This window comes from Hydra vulgaris, chromosome 07 (genome assembly GCF_038396675.1).
Source record: "Hydra vulgaris chromosome 07, alternate assembly HydraT2T_AEP".
NCBI classification, from domain to species: domain Eukaryota; kingdom Metazoa; phylum Cnidaria; class Hydrozoa; order Anthoathecata; family Hydridae; genus Hydra; species Hydra vulgaris.
Window position 1 is genome coordinate 32,859,501 of NC_088926.1, and position 23,000 is coordinate 32,882,500.

Genomic DNA, 23,000 nt, shown 5'->3' on the forward strand with positions numbered 1-23,000 from the left:
TATATATATATATATATATATATATATATATATATATATATATATATATATATATAAACATTATTTTTACTTTATTTACAACACCATTTGGTATACAACAAACCCTTACAAAGCTTACAATAATTCAGACAAAATTCAATCTAAGTTATTGAAACGTAATAAGTTTAGCATCAATAGAAAAGTAAAGCTGTCATCATTTAAAATGTAAAGGGTGTTGTCAAAATATGTTGAAAATAAAATTAAGTTACTAATAAAATCATGTTCAACAATGATAAATATTCTTACTGTAGTAAGAATTAGTACTAGTTAACAAATTTGAACAAATAAATATAAAATAGTGAAAAACAATGAACAAATAAGAACTTGAACTTGAAATAATTCTTGAATTTGAATTAATTGGTACTAACTTGTTCAAGCATAACCTTAAAAAATAAGTTTATATAATAAATTTTATGTATAGCTAGTTATACATATAGTTAACTATTAGGAGTTATATGTATAACTGCATGCATTTTAAAGCATTTTATTTAATTTATATATTACTTTAGATCATATTACTTTGAATACTGGACCCAGAGACTTTATTCCCAATTACACTGTGGTACTCCAGATTAAAAATTGAAAAGTTTCTGTAAATATCCTATTTTTGTTCCTCAATGTATTTCGTAAGTCCCTTAAGTCTTAAGGACCTTATTATATCTAAAGTTAAAAGTTTTGGAGCATAAAAAAAGTTACAGAAACCTATCTCCATCCAATTTTTTTCTTTTCTTAATAAAGAAAATTGGGAATTCTTTGACTTTCAAACCTGCATTTCTTTGTGGGACACTGCAGTGTCCCATGCATGCAAGATTGGTTTTTGACAACATTTCAACTTGCATCAGTTAATTGTTTGCAAATAATTTACTCAAGATTTATATTCAAAAAACTATTATATTATCCTAATAATACGTCTATTTGTACAAATCTTTATCTTATTTCTATAAAGAAAGATAAACATTTTTCGTGGTACTTACATACTTGCTTGTCATTCTCTATATTAATATAAAATATTTTCACACAATGTAAACGTAACGCAATGCAATGTTAATTTAAAAATTTTTTTTTAGTTTTTTTTAAAAAGTTTTTTTTTTAGTTTCCAGCTTTCAAATTAATTCCCATGCAAATCCCACAGGAAACCCACGTGGGATTTCCCATGTGTGTAAAAACCATATGGTTCCCACATGTAACCCATGTGGGATTACCCACATGGGTTACAGGTGACAAATTTCCATACGGATACCACATGGGAAAATCCGTCCCACATAAATCCCATAAATCCCACACGGAACCCACGCGGAACCCATGTGGGACGCGGTTTTATTTTTCACTGGGTAAATGCAAGAGCAAATGGGTTCACTAATAATAGTTTGCAATTAAATCATTTAAGCAAAGATCATTACCATGTTATTGCATTCTATAATTTACTGCTGCAAGTGGATCATAGATGTATAGTTGACAATATGTCGGCGAAACATCTTCATTTGGCCTAAGATTACCTATACGATGAAAAATTTGACCAAATATTCTAAAACATGGCGACCCATGATTCATGGGTTTAACTACATTAGCTTTAAATGAAAAAAAAGAAAGACAGGCATAATAATTTCTAATATATCTAAAAAAATTCAGATTGGCATTTCCTTATGGATACTTTACTTTAAAAAATCTTATAAAAATGATGAACGTTGCGAGAAAACTACCTTTCCATTATGGCAACATAAAAGATGTGTTTCATCAGGAAATTTCTTAACACTACAATGCTGACAAATAAAATTCATTTCTCCTAAATAATTATAATCTGGAATAGCATTATTTCTTATCTATACAATATAGATAATACAATCCATTCTTTCTTATGAAGCAGCGTTTCTAGCATTTTGTCAATTATTAATTTCATCTGGCCAAAGCCTATTTCTCTCATTTATGCGACGATTATATTCAACTCGTCTAACCAACCTCTCATTTTGGTTCGAATTATTCGCTGCTTGCCAAGAAGCATTTCTAGCATTTTGTAGATTATTAATTTCATCTCGCCTAAACCTTTCTCTTTCATTTCTGTGACGATTATTTATATAACTCACCTAACTAAGCTCTTCTCTGTTGAGTAAGTTCAAATTATTTGATGATTGAAAAAAAAATATCTTAGCAAATAATAACAAAAAAATTATTAAAAAGCCGCAAAAAAAATAGTTGTATACTATTTTTTGCAAACTTCAAAATTATTTTTTTTTTAAATTATTAGTAAGCATTTTTAAAAAATTTACTAAACATTACAATATTTTGTTCTTCTATACCACAAAAATGCATCATAAGATAAATCTAATATAAAAATGTAACGAATAAGTAAATAAATAAGGAAAACATTACACTCATAAAATAAAAATCAATTTACTTTATGGAGAAAACCTGTTGTGTATTACCAGAGTAGTAGTTGTTAAATATCATTATTTCATGTTAGCTTTTTGAAAATTTAATTTATGCCGATGCATCATGACTCCAAAATATTTATAGCAAAAACATCTAGTAAACAGCGCTACTGACAAAAAATCAAATTGAGATAAAACAAATTGTATATATGGCGAAATAATTTGTCATGGCTTTTAGTGAATGATTAAAAGCAGTGATTTTTCATAATGAAATTACCTATTTATCATTTTTAACAATAGATACCAACGTCAAAGTAAACTATATGTCTATGAAATCAAAGGAAAACAAAAAAAACAACATCACAACAACAACACACAACAATAGCACGCACCATAAGTTAATATAATATGCATAAAACTTATTTAAGTAATATAACATTCATATATAACAGAACCTAAATAACATCATTAAGCAAAATGATAATAAAGTGCATTATTATGTATTTTCAGAATAATTAATAATAAAGGCTTGAAAAGACCTAGATCTAAAACAGTAATAGTTTGACACTAAACACTGCCGTGATACCCTCTGCTATAAGTACATCACTTGATTGGCAAGGTTGACAAATCTTGCTCTACACGTTTACCAAGTAACAGAACTTTGAAAACATGAAAATAGCATGATATAAATATATGTACCAACTTTAAACACAATATGTATATATTAAACCTTATATAAATATATTTAAACACATTTATAAAACAATTATATAACACATATTAAAACATACACAAAAATTAAAAAAATACTTTACATTATTGTAAAAACGCATTCATAAAAGAACTATAAAGCACATATTACCACATACACATACATATCAAAAAAGCATTTATGCAAACAATAAACATGTGCAAACAAAAATTTTAAAAAATAACGCGTGAAAATTTAAAAAAATTCAAAGTAATCAATATATATATATATATATATATATATATATATATATATATATATATATATATATATATATATATATATATATATATATATATATATATATATATATATATATATATAAACAATACTCTTTACCTTCATTTTTTTTTCTTCATAAGAACTGTAATCCTCATGACTAAGTTTAACCTTTATATACAATAACATGTGACATGTCATTTAAGTGTTTGCACAAAATTTTAATTTATATTTCTAAATTTTCTAAAAAAGAACAAAAATAGTTAATAGCATCACAGAAATTTTAAAGTGATAAAAACCAATTTTATGGAAGCAGCAATTTCAGAAACAGAAATTTCAAAGTAGTAATAACCAAATTTATAAAAATCGCCATTTCAGTAGTAATAACCAATTTTATGGAAATATCATTAGTATAACTATTTTGTTGCTTAAAAAATAATTAGGCCTCATATTAGTTAATTATGTATATATAATAATTAGGCCATACCCCTATTTACCTTCTAAAAAATTAAAAATAAGCTCAACAAAAACAAAACTGCTAAAATAAATCTTAACAATAATTGTCTAATCTAATATGATTCTTTATGTAATATTTCTAAACTAATAAATAATAATTAAATTCCAAAAAGTAAAAACTTTTAACTTCCTTGAGAGATCTTTCCTCAAGGCCGCGTGCATTTTGAGAACCTGCTCTTTCAAACTCATAAAAAATATTGTAACTAATTAAAACTACTTTAAAAGAAAAAAGAAAGAAACATTAAACGTTAACTTTAGCAATTATATTAAGATGATCAGTAGCGGTTTTAAACTAAGCGCTAAAAAATTAAGATTTATTATTGAAAAATACTACTAAGAATAAATATATAAATTTAATATTCAATAAAGTACTATGAGTGTTTAATTTGATGATAGCGTGTAGCTATTTTATGCAAGGGATTTAGGGATCAAATCCCTTGACATCGCCAGTGAATGTCAACTAATTTTCCAGGGCGTTCCGCTCGGAAATGTCCGTAAATTTAGAAGTATAGAGGTTTAGCTGAGTTTTCATTTTAAAGAGTGAAATAAAAAGAGACTAAAAATTTAAACCTTATAAAAAGTCCATGTTTTTCGTTGTAACTTCTTTTTAATGCATATTTATTTTATAAAAAGTGAATTGATATATTATTTATAGTATATTTGTTAATTAAGGTTCTTGTTATGAAAAAGATTGTTTTAAACTGAAAGCAAAATGTGGTAAAATTGGAAACTCGTTTTCATGCATTTGTGAAAATGGATTTATCATGGATCCAGTTGACAAAATATGTGTTCGTGAGTTTATTACAATTTATCTAAACTTATAATACGTTCAATTATTAAATATAAATTCATTTTTTAAAAATGTAACTTATTTTGCTAGTTCAAAAATAAAACAACAGATTTATTTTAGTTAACTTATTTACATTATATATGTTTACTGTCATAACGTTTAGTTAATATTATATATATATAAATATATATAAATATATATATATATATGTATATACATATATATATATATATATATATATATATATATATATATATATATATATATATATATATATTTATTTATATATATATATATATATATGTATATATATATATATATATATATATATATATATATATATATATTATATATATATATATATATATATGTATATATTTATATATATATAGTTCTATAAATTGTTGCCTTTTAGAGTATGGAAGGTAAAAAATGATTCTTTTAACAGCGAATACATCACTTTTAATTACTTTTGACTTTCATCCAACATTTTCGCGTTGTCATAAAGTTAAAACAAATAATTTAATTGGAAATTAATCATTTTTTGCAAAAACCGCAAAAACGCAAATTTAATTGACCAGAATGTTTTAAAAAACATCTTGAATGTTTTTAAAACGTACTGGATGTTTTTAAAAATTTAAACAATGTTTTTTTTTTATTGTTTTTTTTAATAAAATGTTACTATTTTTGATTTTTTTACTATAAATCATGCTCGGAGTGTTGCTACATCGACCTGAGGGTTAGATTGAGCCAGGCAGTCTTTTAAGTATTAAAAAAAAATCCGGACCTGCTTTTAACTTTTTTTTAAGTAAGTTACTTTCACAAAAAATGTATTAAATATATATATATATATATATATATATATATATATATATATATATATATATATATATATATATATATATATATACATAAATCCTATATTATACGTATTTCTTATATTATATAAATACAAATCTTCAAAATGAAATCCAAATTTTACTGGCTACCCACCATTAGCACGGATAATGATAATGCCAACCTAGTTGACCCAAGAACGCAACTTAAATGGGTTGATAAGGTATACATTAAGGTACTTTAGGATGCAAATTTTGAAATCTTTAAGTTTTATCTGCAGAAGTTAATTTAATTTGAATATTTAAATTAAGTAAAGTTTTGAATTTATAGTGCGACAATAAAACCACCCGTAGATTGAGAACTACTTTATATAATTTGATAAAATTAAATGCAAACGTTGCACATAAGCCTCCAAAACTCTGGATAAAATTTCAATCATGTTGGTTGTTTGTTTAAGGATTAATGGCAGTCTTAGGTTATACTGTGTTCGTATTTTGCAACTTATACCTGTAAACATTACCAATTACTGTAGCATTCTGGCACTATTTTCAAAATAATGGTTACATATGTGTTCTAATATGAAATACCAACAACTTTTGTAATAGTTGTTTTGTTACTATAACTACCATTTTAATTTTATAGACCAAAATAATAGTTTGTTACTTAAAGAATGGTTTTACTTGGCTTGAGGATTGTTTAAAAGTATTTTCTAATGTACAAACTTCTGTCAAAATGCATGAAATTGTTAAAAATGGTCCTTAAGCTTTTATAATGATATCTACATTACAAAAAGATAAAAATTTTGACAAGATTATTTAAATAAATTAGGCCAGTTGCAAGAAGATTTTACGAATAAGACAAAAGTCTTTTGAAGAGTAGTAAAAATCTTTTGGAGACAAACAGTTTCATCAAATAAAATCTTATCTAAATTTGTCAGTAAGTATAACACATATATAAACAAATAAATATTTAGCTTAAAGAAAAGATTTTTGGTTAGCGTATTTTATTTGTAATTTAAGTAATTATTTACTTGATTTTCTTCGTTTGTAATAACTTGACTTTAATCGTTTGTAATAATATTCGCAGGTGTCTTAATGGATTATTATCCATTATAAATTCAGGTTAAATTTTGTAAAAAAGATAGTTTGATTTAATAAAGTTGAATTAAGTGAATTGCCAAAATGCCAGATAATCATCCAGAGTACAAAGAAAGATTGTTATGGTGCATAACTAATCTGAACTGTGAGCATCTTTAAAGAACTGCTACCATAATTCGATTTATTTGATTAGGCAGCACATAATTATACCTTACGGCTTATAATGAACCTTTTACCCATTTTAATCCTTAACTGCTGTTAGTAATTACAAACTTTTATATTGCATTTAAAAATGATTAATTTTTACATGCAATATTAAAAGTTTTGAATAAATTTCTTGTTGAGAAATTCAACGACCATAGCTTAGAACTTAATCAGATGCTATATGATGGTTATATAATGTAAAAAATAGGGTTCACATATTTTTTTTCACTTCATTTTGAAAGTCAGTGAATTTAAGATAGTTCCAAGAGCCGAAAAAATTCTTTTAACACAAACGTTTTGATCAGTTGCTTTATGTATGCATTAATGCACTAGTTTTATAAAGCTTTGAAAATTAAAAGCAAATAGAAAGAGCAATAATAGTTTGTAAACATAAATCTAAATAGGAACAAATCATTTAATAATGTTTTTATATTATGAGCTCGCATACATGCATTATGTATGTGTACACATTATTTGTACGCCGGGTAAAATAATGACTCTGTTTAAAATCGATATACAAGTATTCAAAACATTCTTAAAAATAAAAGTTTCAAAATAATTTGCACAGTAATTAAGTTTGTTTCATATTATTTATCAAAACTAAAGTTATAGTATTATATTTTATTTTAAAAACTAACAAAACTAAAAAAGTCATCGAATACATTTTTCAAATAAAACAAAAAGATTTTTTCATTGCAAACATTTTTTGTTTTTTATCACTTTGTACTTGCAGTAATACGGTCTAAAGGTGAGTTGTCATTCATCCGTTTTTCGACAGGAACGGGATAGAGAAGGGAAAAATAATCTTGTAAGAATGCCAAGTGTTTTTGCGTTGTTTTTTTTTTATATATATATTTTGTCGTTTAAAAATATTACAATAACCAGATATATTTTAAAATTTTTATATTAGTAACGACAGGACGTCTAGAAAAACATGAAGACTTTGTTATGAAACCCTCTACAATTTGTTGTTAATTTTGATAAAAATACTGTCTGTATTTGTAGTAAAATAAAAATACACTTTTATGTAAAAATATTAAAAACCAAGATAAAATGTTAAAAAAACAAATAATATACAAAACAAAAAAACGAAAAGAAAAACAATTAAAAATAAATCAAGATATTTAAAATAAAAAAAAACACTTTTTTAAGTTTCTGTTTGAATGAAGCAAAAGTCTGTTGGGTAAAATATCAAAACTAGGTCAGACTATTTTGTTTCAGAGATAAGGATCTCGGCAAGGTACAAAAAACTTTGCTTTTATGGCAGAAAGGAACAAAAAGATAGTTATTAATTTGAAGATAATATTTGTTTTCAGGTTTTACACAATAAAGATATTGAAATACATTTAGCGACAAATTATCTCTACACTTAAATATGAAGCATAAAATAATAAAGACATTTAGTTGATATACATTTAAAAGATTCATTTCTTTAAAAAGTTGTTTCTTGCGGACGAAATATAACTTATACTACGCATGCTCATATGATATGTCTTCTTTCTTTTTCGTGCATTTATATACGCAACCGATCTTAATATAATATTCTTGTATAATTTATAAAGTATTCGGCAGAAATAAATTTGTAAGTAAATCCGTTATAGAGTAAAAGAAGGTAGAATGATATAGAGGATAAAATGAAATAGTTAGGATGACTTTGATTTTTTCTTCCTACTAATTTATTGAATAAACAATTTACAAATATTTTTTGATCATGTTGTGGGGAATCTGAGATGATATAAAATTTTAATTCATAGTAAACAACTTTATTCTGTGCATGGTAAAAGAATAATTTATACTTTTGAAAAATGTGCATAAAATTCTCGGAAGTGGGATTGAACTTAAAGGATATTCTTTTAAAACATTTATGCCGGTCAAGGATCTTTTCTCAAAATTAAATTTTTTATTTACGGTAAAAAGTTAATAACGGAAACGGTGGCGTGGAATGAAGCAGCCAAATATTTACTTGGTAAATAGGGATTTTAATAACTAATTTTGTCTAATCTGGGCAATGAAACTTTATAAATTCTTTGTTCAACTTTTAAATTACTTATTATTAAATCTATTTTATTATAAAATATACGCCTCGAAAAATCTTGCATGCAACAAAACGAAAACAAAAATATATAAACCAAGTTGCGCTTGCAGTGACGAATTATAATGTGGCGAACTTTCACTCAAAAAAGCAGTTTAATCATTTAACATACTAGAAGCTACTCATTATAGGCGTGTAGATGAAACTATTCGCAGTTGTTTAAACACAAGGTTGACGCAACCTTTTGATTAAACTCTGATTGATACACTCATTAATTTATCCAATCGGGGCTTTAATAGAGCTTACAATAGCGTCATCATTTTAATTACCTACTTTTTGCAACGATAAGGTCAATACCATCGGTTTTCCAGGAAAAGATCATTGCATGCTTTTCATTAACCAGCACCACCACCTACACTATCTCTGCCACTGCCTTCTGAATCTACACCAACAGCATCTAGCACCAGCTTGATGATGTTAATTGCTCAGTTAGATGCATTAACTGCTCTGATCAAAGGAAATGATAATTTGAGCAAACTTACTTAAACTTTTCTTCACGTATAGCAATTACTACGAAAACACCGAGTAAAAGCAATTGGTTTTTTTTATTCACCTGGCCTGTTGTTTAGGACCAGCTCTAAAGTCCACAGTCAAAAGTGCCGTATTATTTTTAGCGAAGCTTTAGCAAGTTGATGTAGTACAAGGTTGTTGTTAGTCAAAAATGCGATATATAATATAACCGAGTTTTATTGTACCCATCACATATATAAAAAAATCTTTTGATTTTTTTTTTTTTAATTGATATTACTTGGTTGCACCTTTTAATTAAAAATTCTTTTAATAACCCATCAACTTTATTATTTTATTCTCCCTAAACTTTCGTATTTTAAATTAATAATATCTATGAACAATAACCTTCTAAAAAATTTAGTTATATTAGCTGAAAAATATATAATTACTTAATTACTCATTAAGCATATAGCTAAATTGAAAAATTAACAAACTAGTAAATAAAAGTAACAATTGTAAGCTAAATGTTAAACTTTCTTATGTTTTAATTTAAAGAAATATTGATATCATTATAAATATTGATACAAATTAAAAATAATGTATACTAATGATCATTACTTTTAAATATTTTCCCTAAAATTAGTTTTCTCTATTACTTGAGGGGGAGAAAAAAAAGTGTTAAAAACAACTTAAACTATAACTCATTTGAAAATCTCTTAGCTTTACACCGAATTGCCATACTTATTTAAAGTCTAGTTGTTGGAACAGATTGAAAAAGCTAAATTTTTTAAAAGGAATGACCTTTCTAAATTTAATCATTATTTAAAAACAAATTATTAAAAAAAGGCACATATAAGGCCGATACCTTATGAACAGTGCTATGAATAAAGATTCCAGTTCCTCACACCTAAATCTATGGTTGGAGCGCCAAAATCTTAAAAACATTACGTCACTAGTTCTGTAACTAAAATAAATTCTTTAAATTTTGGAGTTGACCCTTAAATTTAAAAAAGAACTTATATTTCAAAACATTACTCAAAAATTTCGCAGACCCTGCGCCCCAACAAGTGGAGGACGAGCAAAATGTTAAGCGTCGCTAGCAAAAAAGCAAAAGTGGTATTTCCAAAAGCAACATTCAACCGAACACGCAATTCTTGATCTTATAAATAAGATAAATGTCTCTTTTGAAAACAAAAAATACGTCCTTGGAGTCTTTGTTGATTTATCTAAGGCATTTGACACGGTAGATTACGCTATTTTAATTAGGAAAATGGAAAAATATGGGAATTCAAAAATTTTTTACTAAACAGAAAACAATGCGTTGTTATGGAAAAAAAATTTCAAAATAACTCAAAATAAAATGCGGTGTCCCCCAAGGTTCCATTCTTTCACCTTTTTTGTTTTTAATATACATAAACGATCTTTCTAAAGCCTCAAGTAAATTGGATTTCATAATGTTCTCGGACGACACCAATTTATTTTATGCATCCTCATCAATTACAGAACTTTATGAAACTACAAATACTGAACTTGAAAAAATAAACAGTTGGTCAAAATCTAACAAATTATCGCTAAACACAGAAAAAACCTAATACATTTTTTTTCATTTTAACCTTAAAAAATAACCACCCGATTTACCTTCTCTAAATATAGATACTAAAGAAATAGAGAGAACCCAAGCAACTAAATTTCTTGAGATACTTATTGATGAGAACATCTCATGGAAATCACATGTAGATTTATTAAATACAAAAATACGAAAAAAATTGGTATCCTCTACAAAGCTAGTTCCATTCTGTTTCCTGATAATTTAAAGTTTCTATACTTCTCGTTTATACAAAACTACTGCATATACGCTAATGTTGCATGGGCGAGCACTCATAGATCCAAACTAACCACACTATATCGAAAACAAAAACATGCTGCAAGAATAGTTTTTAATAAGGATAGACTCTCGCATGCTGAGCCAATTTTAAAAAATTTGAAAGCATTAAATCTATATCAAATCAATATAATCCAAAATTTGTTATTTATGCTCAAATATAAACTAGGACTTGTTCCTTCTTACTTTTCAAAGAATTTTTCCAAAATAGCAAAAATAGATACCATACCAGAGGAACGGGAAACTTCAACGTACCTTTTAAAAAAACTAATCTCTCGCACTTTTCCAATTCGTACCGTGGTCAATTTCGTTTTGCCATCCGTAGTGGTAGAGTCACACGCGGTGATGAAGTTTGGGACTCGACTTTTGGAAAAAAGTTATGATCCTAGACACGTTAAAACAAAATTAAAACTTAAATCAGCCACAATAGAAACAATAATAATATAAAAATGATTATCAATAATAAAAAAAAAACAACAATTCATCTTAACAATTTAAGTTGTTTTTATACGAATTCGACCTCTATAAATGCAGAGAATATTCCCGAGCTGCAAAGCCTCATTCAAACTTCAAAAGCACTACCGAGTCTTGTCTTTAAAACAGAAACATGGTTTAATGAAAGCTCTATCTTTAATCTTACTAAGTATATCACATATAGGCATGATCGCACAATTAATCTTCATGGTGGAGTCTGCATCTATATATCTGATACACTAATAAACAATAAAGTAAAAAACCTTGAACTTAACAATGACTCTGAACAAGTTTGTTGTTCAGTTACTCTTGGAACGAAAAAATTCTAGTTGGTTGTAAATACCGTTCACCTCTCAGCAATAACTTCGTAAATAATCAAATTAAAGCCTCTATAAATTTTGCATCTAATTTAGTAAAAAAAAATACCACTCTGGTCTTCTTATCGCAAGAGATTTTAACCTTAATCATACCACATGGCATAACAACACAGCAATTACCCCAAATTCACTAGCAGAAAACTTTTTTGAAACATTTGATTCAAATCATTTAACGCAACATGTCAATTTTTATACAATTTAATTGAACTCTATATTAGGTCCATCTAGGACTCTAGATCTTATTTTAACTGAATCATCTCAACGAAAGACATTCTCAACTGGGGAGCACTAAAAAAGGACAAGCTCATGTAACTTTATCTTCAGATTTTGCCGTTGAATCTACAAACCCTCCTAGAAATTGGTTTTCTTCACCTCGACAAGATTTTAAAAATGTTAATTTCGATATACTAAACATGTGTTTTAAAGATATTGACTGGGTTAATTGTTTTAAAAAATTAATTATTAATGAATGTTATTATGTATTCCAATCAATCTATTTTGAAGAATGTAATCTTCAAACACCAGAAATCAAATCGAATTATTCCGTTTTACACACACCTTGGGTCACAAAAGAAATAATCTCTGCTATAAAAAATAAAAAAAAATTTATTAAAGAACCAAAAACCCTAACTGGCGTTTGGGCACTAAACTATACAATAACAGCTACGATAAAGTAAAACAAACTCATATGAAAAATCTATATCCGAAAAAGCCAAGAAAAATCCAAAACTTATATATAGGCATATAAACATGTAACTTAACGTTAAAAATCAAATAAGGCCCACGTATAAGTGAAATGGAAACATTACTTCTAGTGAAAGCCATATAGCTACTATCCTTAACAATTACTTTTCATCTGTTTTTACTGCTTTAAGTTTGATTCAATTGCTGCCAACATTCGAAAATGCGCAATTTTTCGGTAATTGATGAGACGTCAGTCTTGAATAGACTTAATGAGAACTACATACAAGTGTTTCTCTCACATCTAAACTTGCATAAACCTGCAGGCATAGGCAGTATTCACCCACACGTCCTCAACAAATGTTCTTCATCTCTGAACGTACCCATTACCCACATATTTATACAATTTATTTGTGAAGGTCGAGTCCCAGCCGCGTGGCTTGAAGCTAACATAACACCGCTTCACAAAAAAGGATTTAAACTTGATGCATCAAACTACAGACCAATTTTCCTAACTTCTGCCTGCTGCAAAATCCTAGAGCGTAATGTAAAAGATTATTTAACCGAGTATTTAAGTGCAAATAATCTTTTATCTCAAAATCAGCACGGGTTTGTTCCAAAAAATCATGCATTACCAATTTATTGGAAACTGTCGATCAGATCTCACACTCAATCCCAGTGGGCATTTGGACGTCCAAGGACGTCAAGGGGACGTCCAAGGACGTCAAGGGGACGTCCAAATTGGACCTAGGACGTCCATTTCGGACGTCTAATGGACGTCCAGTAGACGTCCAAATGAAACACCTTTCGTCCGTCTACAGCGGACGTCCAAGGACATCCGTTTAAAACACTTTTTGGTCGAATTGAGACGTCTGACGGAAAATTCAGAAATCCAAATTCGTCCAAAATTGACGTCCTATCAAACGTATGGTCGTCGTATTTAGGCATGACACCGAAATCTAGCAATAATTTCCTTTTTCAAGTTAAAAATTTATTTACTTGTTTAAATGTTATAATGCATGGTATAATTTACAAAAAAAATTGAAGAACTTTTATATTATTTAACTCCTTCTTTTTGCGATTTCGGCATTGCACGTTTTAACAAGTCGCCAACAAGTGTCTCAATATTGCCCACGTCAAAACCATCTTTTTCTGAGATGAGCGCTTCTAAAACAAGCAAAATTTAAAACTAATTTTCATTTATATTTAATATTATTATGACTTTTTTGTTCTTTATAACAAAACTTGATAAAAACTTTAAGTTAATTACGATGTAATTAGGTATGTAAACTAATTCACTTTTTAAACATTTGTATAACGTTGTGGCCACAAATTTTCGTTTTCCTTTTATCCAATCTTTACTGAAGCAGCTATGTAAAGGTTGTGCCATTATGCTGTCTAACACATTTTTAACTAGTCGACGTGGCGTTGAACCACCAACGCCCTTAATCTGTGTAATCTAGAGACAATAAAAACTTTATTTAAAAAAAAAAATCCAAGCTAATCTCAATCTTGTGTCTATTTGAGGAAAGACAAAAATCATTGTAAATAAAATTGTTAACTTCTAATTTAAAATAAAAAATTTAGCTTTTTTAGTTTTGAGTTTTATTTTTAAAACTCAAAACTAAAAGGTAACATTGAAAACTGTTGAAAAAATTTACTTTTTCTATAAGGTGGAAAAAAAAAAAAAAACTGACTAAACTACCTTGCGAAACCTAGCTGCTTTACTGGAGTTTAATCCATTTTCTTTCTCATCAAACCTTTCCATTGTATCTATTGGTTCTGTTAAAATTTCGGCAGTTGCGAACCCACTGGGTCCCGCATCATTACTTTCAAGTAGCTCAAGACGATCAAGGATTTATTTTTGATTCTCCTTAACTTGATCAAATTGACTTGTTAGTTCCATGAAAATTGCATATTGAAATTCTGAAAAGTAAAGCGAAAATTTAATTAAATATTTAATTTATGATTTTTCAAAATTGAAAAAATATTTATTATTAATTGCAACTATTGAATTAGATTTAATTACAATTAATTATAACAATAAATTCTTAATTCTGAAACTAAAATGAATTATAAATATTATTATCAATATAATACAAAAAAATGAAACAGTTTTCAAAAATGAAAAACAACATTGATAAAATATATACAAGTAAATACAAAAGTACTCACGCTTGTTTGACATTTCTTTAAAAGAAACTCCACCATCGCCTATATTTGAATGTTTCCTTTTTAAATCACCTGTTTTAAAATCAAGTTGAAAATAAAGTTAAATTTTTATTCTGAAAATATAGTTAAAAAAGTATTCGGTTTTTCTGAAATATCTGTAAATATAACCTCATCACCTGTATTTGAACATTTATTGCTCAGCCTATGAGTAAATCCACTGCTCATAGATTCATTAGAATAAAAAATGAAGTCTAGCTCTGGACTAGGTGCTCGAACTTCTTTTGATTTTCCAACATTTTTGTTAATGAAATCAGGTGTAAAATTAGGCAACAGACTTGGAGCTTGAGCTGCTTTCAGTTTTTCTAATGCAAAAAGAAAAAAACAAAAAAACAATAAAGTTGAAATAAATACTAATCAAACAAATAGTTTTTCTGGAATACCTTTACATAAAACTTAGTCACCTGTATTTGAATATCTATCGCTCAGCTTATGAGAAAATCCACTGTTTACAGGTTCATTACAATTAAAAATGATGTTCAGCTCAGGACTGGGTGCTCGAACTTCTTTTGATTTTCCTTACGGTTGATACAAATAAATTATTTATACACTCAATAATTTTTTTATCAAGAGAAATTATATAAATAATAAAAAATATAAACCGTGATTTTCTGACTCATCTTCTGTTTGAAATTGAAGCATCTGGTTGCATGTCTCTAACGTTCCAGCTTCCAAAATAAATTCAATAAACTTATACTCTTTCCAGCCTGGTTCCGGAACAGCCCACTCAGAAATATAAGTTCCAAGAGTTTTGTATCCTTTGGGTGGGAAATAAACAATATATTTGTCTAAACTAACCCAATGAGAAGGAACAACTGTCTTGGTTGGTTGACCTTTTTTAGTTATAACCACAGTACTAAAAAGCCTGAGAATAAAAAAAGGACTTAATGAACAAATCAAAAGTACATACATATTACATTCATCTTAGATATCTTTTTACTTTTTTTAAATTAGAAACATAAACCAGTCAATATTGTGTACATATAATCTTAACTTCAGATTTTATAAGTTTTTTTAAACAGATTAATAATAAAACCAAAAACAGTATATTTAAATAAATCTCTTCTCATAAAAAAGGTTTAGAAGTAGAAAATTTTAATATAAATAAAGATAAGTATAGTTTATTAGGTTGTTTTTTTTTTTTCAGCCCAAATTTACACAATTTAGTAATGGTATGATAACTTGATCATTTCCAAGTGGTAAGCAAACACATTTTCTCCATTTTATATTTGTACAAGTTACTTGATCTGACCAAAGTGTATCTTTTCTTATCAGAAATATTTGAAGAATCTTAGAAAAAACAAAATCTTCAAAAAAATTATCTACTTCACTCTTTCTGTACATCTTGCATACTAATCTACCATCAGGCAAAATGTTGTTCACATAGCATATACTATCTTTTTTTTTTTTTTTTTTTTTAACATCTTCGCTTCCAACAAGGCTGCAAGCAGCCACTAATTAAAGTTGGAAGTTACTGTAAGAGAAAAGATGAAGATTGTAGAGCAAGATAACGATTGACGGACGATTTAAAAGATTGCAAATTATATAAATCAGGAAAGCAAGATGAAGGAAGCAAATTCCAAAGAACCGATGTTCGAGGAAATAAACTAGACGAATAAGCGTTTTTGGAGCACTTAGGAACAGTCACAGAAAAAGGATGACATTTAATTGAATGACGAAAAACACGAGAATGAATTTTAGTAGATGGCACAAAAGACGCTAGCTCTTTCGAGCAGTGCCCATTATAGTATTTGTAGAAAAGAGAAAGAGAAGCAACATTACGACGATGTGATAATGGTTGAAAGTTGGCTGCAAGAGCAGGTCCAACTATGTTTACAATGCGTTTTTGCACCTTGTCTAAAAGAGAAAGGGCATCATTAGAAGATCCGCCCCAGATATAGCAACAGTATTCCATACAAGGCCGGATTTGAGATTTATAGAGGTAGAGAATAGAATCCAGAGTAAGAAAGTGGCGAGCTCGATAAAGAGATGCAACCTTAGCAGATGCTAATTTTGCAACCGATTTGATATATGGTTTCCAAGAAAGATTGGAAGTAAGAGTTAATCCTAGAAGATGAAGAGTAGGTGACTCATCGAGTACATCACCGTCCATAAATATAGGAAGATCTAAATTATTGCGATAACGATTGGCTGAAAAAAATTTAGTTTTATCTGAATTAAAGTTCACCAGCCACTGTGAGCCCCATGCTGTAGCAGAAGTGAGATCCTTTTCAAGCTCAAATGCCCCCTCCAAGCATTCAGAGATTGTTGGCTTCTTATCGCGACAAGAATAAATGGTAGTATCATCAGCAAACAATGCCACTTAAATGTGAGAATTTCTAGGAGATCGTTAGTGTAAATTAAAAAGAGTATAGGGCCAAGGATAGAACCTTGAGGAACCCCTGAAGTTACAGAATAAGAAGAAGAGTGTTGTCCATCGAGGACAACTTTTATGCTACGATTGGAAAGGAAGGATTCAATGATCTTAAAGATGTTGCCGGATACACCATAAGAAGAAAGCTTATGGAGAAGAACAGCATGCCAAACTTTATCAAACGCTTTTGAAATGTCAAGTGCGACGGCCTTAACCTCTCCACCTTCATCTAATGCACGATAAAACCTGTTAGTTATTACTGTAAGCAAATCAGCTGTAGAACGAGAAGATCGAAATCCATATTGATGGTCAGAAAGTAAGTTATTAGATTCAAGATGAGAAATAAAGTGTTTGTTAGTTAAAGATTCAAAAACCTTGCTAATGATAGGAAGAAGACTTATGGGACGGTAGTTAGACAAATCAGATCGCTCCCCAGAATTTTTGAAGATAGGGATAACAGATGCGGCTTTCCAGCAGGCTGGAAAACAAGACTCTGATAAGCACTTGTTGAATAGTTTTGAGAGTATAGACGACAGCTCTGGAGAACACTTCTGCAAGACAATAACAGGTATGTTGTCTGGGCCACAAGCTGAAGAAGAGTCTAGACAGGAAATCGCTTTAGATACAGATGCTGAAGTGATATGAATGTCAAGCAATGAATCAACCTGTTTGTTGGCAATATCAGGTAGAACGCAATTAGTGGAATCAAGAGATGATATTGATGAAAAGTTTTTAGCAAACAGTTCGGCTTTGTCATTAGGTGAGGTGACAAAGTCTGAACCATACAAGAGAGGTGGAATTATAGATTTGCCCTTATTATTGATATTTTTAAAGATTCTCCAGAAGTCACGAGAGCCTAATTTTTGAGATGAGATACGAGATTTCATGACCTGAGAAAAGCGGGTTTTGGCGTTAGACAAAACCTTTTTAGAGTTGTTTCTAGCAGTAATGAAAAGACGTCTGTTTTCTGGAGAATTGTTTTGCTGATAAATATGGAGGTAACGGTTTCGATTGGCAATCGCAGCAGCACAGTGTGAGGAAAACCATGGAGGAGAGTGAGGCTTGACCTGGAATCGTCGAGAAGGAATAAAAGATTCCATGCCAGCCTGAATCCACGAATTTATATAAGAAGCACATTTGTCGACAGGAAGTTGAAAGATTTCTACCCAAGGGCCATCACAAAGAAAATCACGGAAAGAATCCCTGTCAGCTTTACTGTAGTTATAAGAGGTTCGATAGTAGGGGTATTCAGGTGATGAAGAAGAATAAGACATTAGTTTTAAAGAGATCAAACTGTGATCAGAAGCACCTAAGGGTGAATGTGGAGAAACTGAGCACTGACTAGGATCAGAAACAAGACATAAGTCGAGTAGAGAAGGTAAATGATTAGGGTTGTCAGGAAAGCGAGTTGGAAAGTTGACTATTTGAGTTAGGGATTGGGAAAGGCAAAAGTTGTGGGCTTTAATGCCTGCAGAGTCACTGACACTAGAGCCAAGCCATTCAGAGTGGTGAGCATTAAAGTCACCGACAACATCTATATTAGCTGATGGGTAAAGAGAGAGGGCTTGGTCAATATGATCAGAAATAACATCAAAAATAGTACAGTCTTGAGATGAAGGAGATCGATATAGAACAAAGAGAAAGGCAATAGCGTGAAGTGGTGCTAAACGAAAGCACATGAAAGAATAGTCTGTGGATTCAAACCTAGTTTCACGACAAACAGGTGAATTCTTACGAATGTAAATGCCCAGGCCAAGCGTGTGACTATTGGAGTCTTTACGAATCAGAGGAAGATAACCATCAACACTAAGATCACAAGATGAGACAGCCGAACTCAAATTAGTCTCACAATGAGCAAGTAGGTCTGGTGAACTTTGCTAGAGATAAGACTCAACAGAAGAAAAGTTACTTCGAAGACCACGAATATTAGTGAATGATAGGTTCAGAGAACTTGGTGATGATGATGGTTTTTTGTGTTTTATAGTTTTTGGTACTTTATTCATTTTTAAATTAAATTGAAGAACTTCACTCAAAGCATAGATAGTAATCAGAACACCGTTTAATAGCCCAAGCAATTGCCTCATTACTACTAATAAACCCTAAGCCGTAACAAAGGGCTCCAAATGTGGCCTCCGCAATGCACACCAAAAGTACAAACAGGGACACCATCCATGCGCAACATGGCACTGTTAATACTTTGATATTTTTCAGCTGTTGATGGAATCAGCCTCTCTGAGAGCTACCACAGAGTTCGGGAAACCTGACTACCAGCCGGCCTCAGAACCATAAAACTGAGTTTTAGAGCTGTACCCTCATAAGGAGATAATAGAATGAGTTACCTAGTCATAAAAACAGTGACACAAGCAAACCCATGCATTGAGTCAAGAAGATCCAGCATTCAACATCCTAAACTGGAAACAATGTATTAAAAATACATCTGCGCCAGCCTAATAGATGAAGAAGGGGTGCCAGGCTGGTCAACAGATAGAATATGTTTACCCCTTAAGTCTTTGCCTAGGAGGCCTTCTACAAGACAGTAGCTGGGTGCATTTAACATCTGCCCAAGATGAGTATTTTTATCGAGACACCATCTCTAGCCTTTACTCAACCAAGAGCCCCAAGGCAGGGGATGTTTTAAATCGGAGTTGGCATCTCCTAGCCTTTGCCTAAAAAGGCGTATCCTACAAGGCAGCAGGACATGAAGCAGATTGTACTGGGTTACATGTTACCAGTAGCAGGATAACCTGATCTGACAAAAATCTTGAGTATTAAACCAAGAGTTAGTAGGTCCATTAAACTTGGTTATAGGAATTGTTTTCTCAGAGTAAGTATCTTTTAATTCATGAAGCCTTTTAATTATTTCTATTAATGGATTCTGTTTACCACGTACCATTCCTTTTAAGGTTTTCAAATAATTTTTAAATTGAAAACATGAAAAAACATCAAGAGAAGATTGAAAAAATTCAACATCATCAGTAAGATGCTTGAGGTTATGTATATTGTATACAGTGAAAGTATCACCATAATGCTCATGTGCATTAGTAACAAAATAATTTAAAAGTTGCCTTGCTGAATTTAGATAACTGCATCGTAAGATGGTTTCCTCTTCACATAGCATGCGTATTGCAAGAGCTAAGCTTAAAAAATGTTTGTATCTTTTTGGTTCCAGCACATCCTTTAGTACAACAATGCCTGTGTATAGAAGAAAAGTTCTAAATTCAGTAGCCTTCCACCGATTTACTTCAGTTAGTTCACGTGGTTGTCTCGCAAAATCTGAAGGTAATTTACCTTTTAGCTCACTTAAACGATGAGATATCTCTATCAGATCTGCAGAAGCCAATCTTCCAGAGAATATCCGTGGATATCCTCCTTTTAAATACAATAAAATACGACGCATTACTCCTAAACAAACTAGATGCATATAGTCCAATGGAAACTGTTGAACAAGATCTAGTTCTTGAATTTCATACAATGGAGTCACTATATGCTGATGAGATCTGTTTTCATTACCTAGTTGAGCATACTGGCCCGAACGTAACCCATAATCAGTTCTTTTTAAAACCAAATTACTATTAATTGTACCATAAACTATACGACCTTTAACAGACACACCAGCCTCATCGTATCTCTCACAGGCATGGTAACCACAATGTTGTACAATACCCTTCAGAAGACTGCGTGCAGGCGAATCACATGGAATTGCAAAGAATGAGACATAATAGGATTTACCGCATAAAATAACTGTTTTATTATGCAGCTCTTTAAGCTCATGTGCAAAATTGGTTAAAAACTCAATAGGATTTGGTTTTTTCTGACCACCATACAAGGCAACAGTAAAAGGTTGAAAAACAGAAAATTGAGATGTGATAGGCCATAATTGGTATCCCGATGATTTAAAAATAGGGAGACCATCTACATTAAAGAGTAGCTTAATTTCATGACAGTTATATGCACTACGCCTTAAAATTGTTTCAAGACCTTCCTTTATGCCAAGGTATTTATATTCACCTTCATTCATTTCGGTTGTATCAACTTTGTTCAATGTTCCTAAAACTGTCCTTGAATCTTTTGGAAGTTGGTGCCCATGATTTCTTAAAATTGTTAATAAGTCATTAAGACATTCTCGTGTAGTTTGATGCTTTTATACCCAAATACGAATGTCTTTTAATAATGATTGACTATTATCTGTTAACTCACAAAATTCATCATCTGAAGGATAAATAAAACTATTAAAACTTTGCGAAACACTATTTATTTTGGGCTGATGATCACAATCTGATTCATTCTCACTTTCTGATTGCAAGAAACAACCACAATTAAAAGATTTTATAGCTAAGTTTTTACTAATATTTGAATCATTTGTTGGGGAATCAATACATTGTGAAATTGCATACACATGACTACGGTTATTACGCCAGTTATACGCTTCCTAAAACAACACTTTGCAAATAATAAAATTGTGTAAAATATACATATAATAAAACTTATTTGAATAGAGATAAGGTGGTAAATTTATTTTACTCAATTTGTAACTAATATTATTATTATTATTAATATTATTATTGTTATTATTATTATTATTATTATTATTCAAAACTTTTCCATATATGTAATATTAATTTATTATTATACTGTTGAAATGAAAATTTAAGAAAAAATGAAGTTGAAATAAGTTAAAATTTAAAACACATTTAGAATTAAATATACATCATTTAAATTAGATATATCTTTTGAATCTTACCTCTAGGACTCCTAGAATTAAGATTACCAGAAAATACTAATATATATTTTTAATAAGTACTCTAAAATTTCAAAAGAAGAAAAAAACACGGAAGCTGTCTATAAAACATGTAAATAATCAAAAGGTATTTTAGTCTACTAGATTAAAATATTTATGCAAAAACTATATCATATAGTTTTAGTATAGATATTTTAATCTAGCTAGATTAATCTAGCTAGATTAAAATATCTACTGATATAATTATCTATTAGATTAAAATATCTATACTAAAACTATATGATATAGTTTTTGTATAAATATTTTAATCTAGCAGATTAGTGGTATCTCTAGAGATACCACTAGAAATATACTATATATTATACTAATATAAAGCTTTAACTATAGAAAATAAAACAAAGCTGAAATAAATGTTATTTAAAAAACTTTATATATTATATACTTATAAAGTTTTTCAACTAACATTTATAATCAATGCTAATAAATTCAGCTTTGTTTTACTCCAAATTTACTTGTACCTTTGATATTTTTCACTTGAATCTCCTTGAAATCTTTTTGAATACGTCTTACGTTCCATTACTTAATTTTGCAGGAAGACAGAATGATCAACTGTAAGTAATGTGTAATGTAGGAAGACAGAGTAAGCAACTGTAACAAGAAATGTTGCAACTAGCACGCTCTTATATAACAGTGAATATAATTATACTCAAAAACACAATTACAATGGCGGTTAATAGTTCGCGCATGCGTATTAATACTATCGACGTCCGTAGACGTCCAAATTAAAAATTAGGACGAAGTTCGACTAATTTGGACCTCCAAGGACGTCTAATTAGTTCGCGGAAATCCGGACCAGATTTGTTCGTCTTTGGACGTCCAAGGAC

At 29.5% G+C, this 23,000-nt stretch overlaps 2 protein-coding genes across 2 annotated transcripts in view; one reads left to right on the plus strand and one right to left on the minus strand.

The window, feature by feature from the left end:
- The window catches only part of LOC136082703 (fibulin-1-like), a 107,225-nt gene extending 102,510 nt beyond the window's left edge, over positions 1 to 4,715 (plus strand). Inside the window, exon 6 of the mRNA XM_065802123.1 lies at positions 4,564 to 4,715. Coding sequence (XP_065658195.1) covers positions 4,564 to 4,715 — 152 coding nt within the window. The remainder of the gene's footprint in view (positions 1 to 4,563) is intronic.
- Positions 4,716 to 13,820: 9,105 nt separating this feature from the next.
- LOC136082160 (uncharacterized) lies at positions 13,821 to 22,845 on the minus strand. The gene is made up of 8 exons (XM_065800694.1): positions 22,635 to 22,845; positions 15,607 to 15,869; positions 15,409 to 15,522; positions 15,124 to 15,309; positions 14,951 to 15,019; positions 14,481 to 14,701; positions 14,075 to 14,234; positions 13,821 to 13,942 (listed from the first exon to the last, which is right to left on the minus strand). The coding sequence occupies exons 1-6, from the start codon at positions 22,691 to 22,693 to the stop codon at positions 14,634 to 14,636; spliced, it is 759 nt and encodes a 252-aa protein (XP_065656766.1). The 5' UTR covers positions 22,694 to 22,845; the 3' UTR covers positions 13,821 to 13,942; positions 14,075 to 14,234; positions 14,481 to 14,633.
- Between the last annotated feature and the right edge of the window lie 155 nt (positions 22,846 to 23,000).

Excerpts from the sequence above, each read along its gene's own strand:
- LOC136082160 (XM_065800694.1), bottom strand. The coding sequence starts at position 22,693 with ATGGAACGTAAGACGTATTCAAAAAGATTTCAAGGAGATTCAAGTGAA. Across the intron at positions 15,310-15,408 it reads CGATAGATATTCAAATACAG|AAAAACTGAAAGCAGCTCAA; the intron begins GTGACTAAGTTT and ends TTTTTGCATTAG. Across the intron at positions 15,020-15,123 it reads CAATAAATGTTCAAATACAG|GTGATTTAAAAAGGAAACAT; the intron begins GTGATGAGGTTA and ends ATTTTAAAACAG.